General features: G+C 39.3%; 2 protein-coding genes across 2 annotated transcripts; one reads left to right on the top strand and one right to left on the bottom strand.

Annotated features, from left to right (window-relative positions):
- Positions 1-699, bottom strand: LOC117105394 (uncharacterized protein K02A2.6-like). The gene has a single exon (XM_033246520.1). The coding sequence runs from the start codon at positions 697-699 to the stop codon at positions 1-3; it is 699 nt and encodes a 232-aa protein (XP_033102411.1).
- Positions 700-2,678: 1,979 nt separating this feature from the next.
- On the top strand, positions 2,679-3,569 carry LOC117105393 (piggyBac transposable element-derived protein 4-like). The gene has a single exon (XM_033246519.1). The coding sequence runs from the start codon at positions 2,679-2,681 to the stop codon at positions 3,567-3,569; it is 891 nt and encodes a 296-aa protein (XP_033102410.1).
- The last annotated feature ends 380 nt before the right edge of the window (positions 3,570-3,949 follow it).

Raw genomic sequence — 3,949 nt, 5'->3', positions numbered from 1 at the left:
TCAGACTTTGTCGTGACTAGTTTTAATGCGCACTGTGTCTTCTGGTTTCAGATTGGACAAGGTTTTAACTCCATGTCCCTGATTGAAGAAGTGTTCATATCTCTTCTTTGCTACAGTGTCGTTGTCTTTCACTTTATGCATATCCAGCCATTTTGGTTGCAATTTCTTTGCAAGTGTCGGCAATGTTGTTCTTGGTTGACGTCCCATTATCATTTGTGCTGGGCTGTATCCTGTTGCTTCGATTGGTGTTGACCTATATATCATCAGTGCTAGTACAGGATCATTTTGGCGTAACATAGTTTTCGCTGTTTGGACAGCACGCTCTGCTTCACCGTTTCCTTGAGGATAGTGTGGACTTGTCGTTACATGTTGAAATCCATACTCTGAGGCAAACAATGTGAATTGACGGGATGCAAACTGTGGTCTGTTGTCTGAAACCACAGTCTCTGGGATTCCCCAACAGGCATATATTCCTTTCAGTGCCGTGATGACCTTCTGGCTTGTCATGTCTTTTTGTAGATTGATCATTTCAATGTACCTTGAAAAGAAGTCAGATACTATAAGATAATGATTGTTCTGGAAATCACAAATATCCATCGATATACGTTGCCATGGACGTTCTGGAATCGGAGTAGTAATCAGAGGTTCTTTCTTTTGCGTTCTCCTGTATAGCTTCTTCACAGAATCATCATGGCACATCAACTCGTCTTTTGCAGCTCCACCCAGGTGGGCTAGAAGAGAACTTGCTTTGGCTTCACTTGTTAAGTTGTAATGATCAGCATAAGTGGTGAAGTCATCTAACCATTCATGTAAAGACGGGTCACCGGCAGCTTGGGGAAGACCTTTAAACTTTGTTAACCCTCACAGGAGGTGGACCACGTTGTGTATAATCTGCTCAACTGTTAAATAATTTGGATAAATATACAAGCATACAAAATATAATACAATATAAATAAATCTATCTATACAATCAAGGTATAATAACTTTTAAAATAAAGTTATCTATTTTACTAGGTGCTCCAATTCCACAGCATCCAGGGGTCTTGCATCTAGACTCAGCTCAGTTCATCGCGTGGTATCAACTCTCAGCACGTTACACCACCTCTAGACTAATTGAAGCATTGTCTCTCGATCAGTCGTTACATGGAGTTCATCTGTATCATCACAGCTGCATCAAACCGCTGCCACCAATTTGTCGTGGGCGAAACGTTGAGTCAAAGAATGAACTAAGACCAAAGTAACATGGTATCAACGTTTATTAACCGTAACATATTAAGAGAAAACAAAGAACCCCTGCGATGCACTCTGGTAACGTTTAGGCCAAATCTGTACTCAATTAAGTATCTTAATCTATACCAAAACCAGGTTCTCATTAACCATCACCAGTAAATAACTCGAACGAAAACTTGAAAGTGTAAGTTATAGCTTTCTTTACACTTCACAGACACGGCAAAACAACGTCTTGTCTCTAGCTCGGCAGACACTCGTGTAAATCGCTAAAATCGCTAAATCGCTAAAATTCAGTTCCTGACATCTTTTCTCCCCAAAGAAGGGCCTGGCTCCCCCCACCCCCCATTCTGGCTTGCCTCCTGCACCATAAAAACATAAAAAACTAGATTATACCTTAAATAATGAAAAACTTTGGTGTGGTTCCACAACTATTTTAGTGATGCCAACATTGTACAGCCCTGTAGTATTATAACTCTGCCATTTCTGGCAAAAATGTGCTGGGGGTATGAATGATCCCTTAAATTTACAGTACATACAGTTCTATACTGAAATGTATTGATATTGCCTACAATTTGTTCATTCGTCCCGCCACGAAAATGTTTTTCATTGCCATGGTGATTTGATCAAGTACTGTGTTTTCTGTTTTACGTCAAATTGAAATACTGTAGGTATCAGTACCTTGCTCAAGATCATAAAAAAAGTTTCATAAACTAGACAGAGACCTACATCTAAGCACGAGGAGGAAGTGCAGCGTGGTCGCCAAATGGTGAGTGGTCGTGGTCAAGAAAGGGGCGTGGCCATGTTAGAGATAGGCAGATGTCAACTTCAACTCCTCTTTCTTCTAGCCATAGCCTTTCTTCTCCATCAAGTATTGGTAGCCCATCACCTAGCCAACTACTTCAACCCCTTCTGCCTGTTTACCCCTCCCCTTCTCCCTCCTCTTTTTTTTTTTTTTTTTTTCATCTCTCTCTCCTTCAAGTCGTAGCCCATCACCTCCTCCTCAACGAAGATGCAGCCGGTCCACAAGCAAGAAATAGGGGACGCGGTCGCCCTAGAGGATGTCTTGCTGGTAGGGATGCTCATCTAGCACGCAGTGCTACACCCCAACGAAATGATTGGAAGTGGGAAAAAGTATGTCAAGCCGCAGAATACACTCCAAAAAATATTGCTTTTTTGGAAATGAACGGATCAAAGCTCGAATGGCAAATAATAATCCAATTGATTATATGAACTTATATTTTACTGACAACTTTTTCGAGCTCTTGGTAACGGAAACCAACAGACACGCTTAGCAGTATTACTCAAATAATAAAGAACAGATAGATGTAGATATGATTGGCAAGATGTGGACATCAACGAGATGAAAATGTTTTTAGGGCTCATTATGCTGAGGGGTATTGTTCACGAGCACAGACGAATTATATGCAACACAGATTTTCAACAAAACAATGAAACAAGATCGCTTTAGAGGTATTTTGAGGTTTTTGCACTTCAATGACAACAGTCAAAATGATATGAATGATCCAAATAGAGATCGGTTATTCAATGTTCGACATCTTATGAACTTTGTAAAACAGAGATGTGCATCAGTCAATGAGCCAGGCTGTGACATCTCTATTGATGAGTCCTTTCTTCTTTTCAAAGGCAGACTTCTGTTCAAACAATACATAAGAACCAAATGGTCACGATTTGGTGTAAAATTCTATGAAATATGCACATCATCTGGAATTATGTTGGATTTTCTAATCTACTGCGGTAAACAAATTGAGGGAAACGCAGACCTAAGTGCTACAGAAAGAATCGTTGACACACTTATTCAACCATTTCTTGTCTTGTCAAAGTTTATTGATAACTACTACACATCTCCGTTCCTTGTAGACTACTTGCTAAAAAGAGACATATACACCATAGGTACGGTACAAACAAAGCAGAAGAACTTTCCAGAAGAGCTTGCTGAGCACAGAATAGAGAAAGGCAAAGCATTATTTTATGCTGACAAGTCTCGCAATATACTAACCTGTAAATTCCGTTGGAAGAAAGATAAGGCAAATGGCAAGCCGATGATTATACATATGTTGTCGTCGAAGCATACATATGGTATTGAATCCTCCGGGAAAAAGGACAGGGATAACAGCGACATAATAAAGTCGACAGTAATTTTGAATTATAATCAGAAAATGGGAGGCGTGGATGTGACAGATCAACAATTGCATGGTATTCAAACAACAAGGAAATCATACAAATGGAGCACCAAAGTGACCATAAGAATAATCATGTTTTGTACCCTAAACTGTACAAAATGGATGCTAATCCATCAACGGCTTATGCGAAATAACTAAAGTTTCTGCACGACATCATTTCGGTGTAACTGAGGTCAAGTCCAAAGCTAAATAGAGCAGCATTGAAAGTCACAACCGTTCATCGACTTACTGGAAAAATTTCCCTTCACAACTACCATAATTTAGTTTACCAAATACATTTTATTCATGTACAAAATGACAAAATCTATGTAATAAGTAACATAGTCACCCTTTTCATGGCCCAAAATTGGAATTTTGTAACACATAGCCTTTGACCTAGGTCAAAAGGGTCAACAATATTTCAATAAATCTCAATGTTTGCGGCCAGTACCCTTTACAGCATTAGCAAACCAAAAAGGCAAAATTCTTAAGTTTAATTTCCAAACAATGTGGTATAGTTTACTGGGAATAATGATGAT

This window comes from Anneissia japonica, unplaced genomic scaffold, assembly GCF_011630105.1.
Source record: "Anneissia japonica isolate Jap-2015-1 unplaced genomic scaffold, ASM1163010v1 scaffold4270_len103479_cov137, whole genome shotgun sequence".
NCBI lineage: Eukaryota > Metazoa > Echinodermata > Crinoidea > Comatulida > Comatulidae > Anneissia > Anneissia japonica.
The sequence above is the reverse complement of the archived record's forward strand: the minus strand, read 5'-3'. Positions and strand labels throughout refer to the sequence as shown.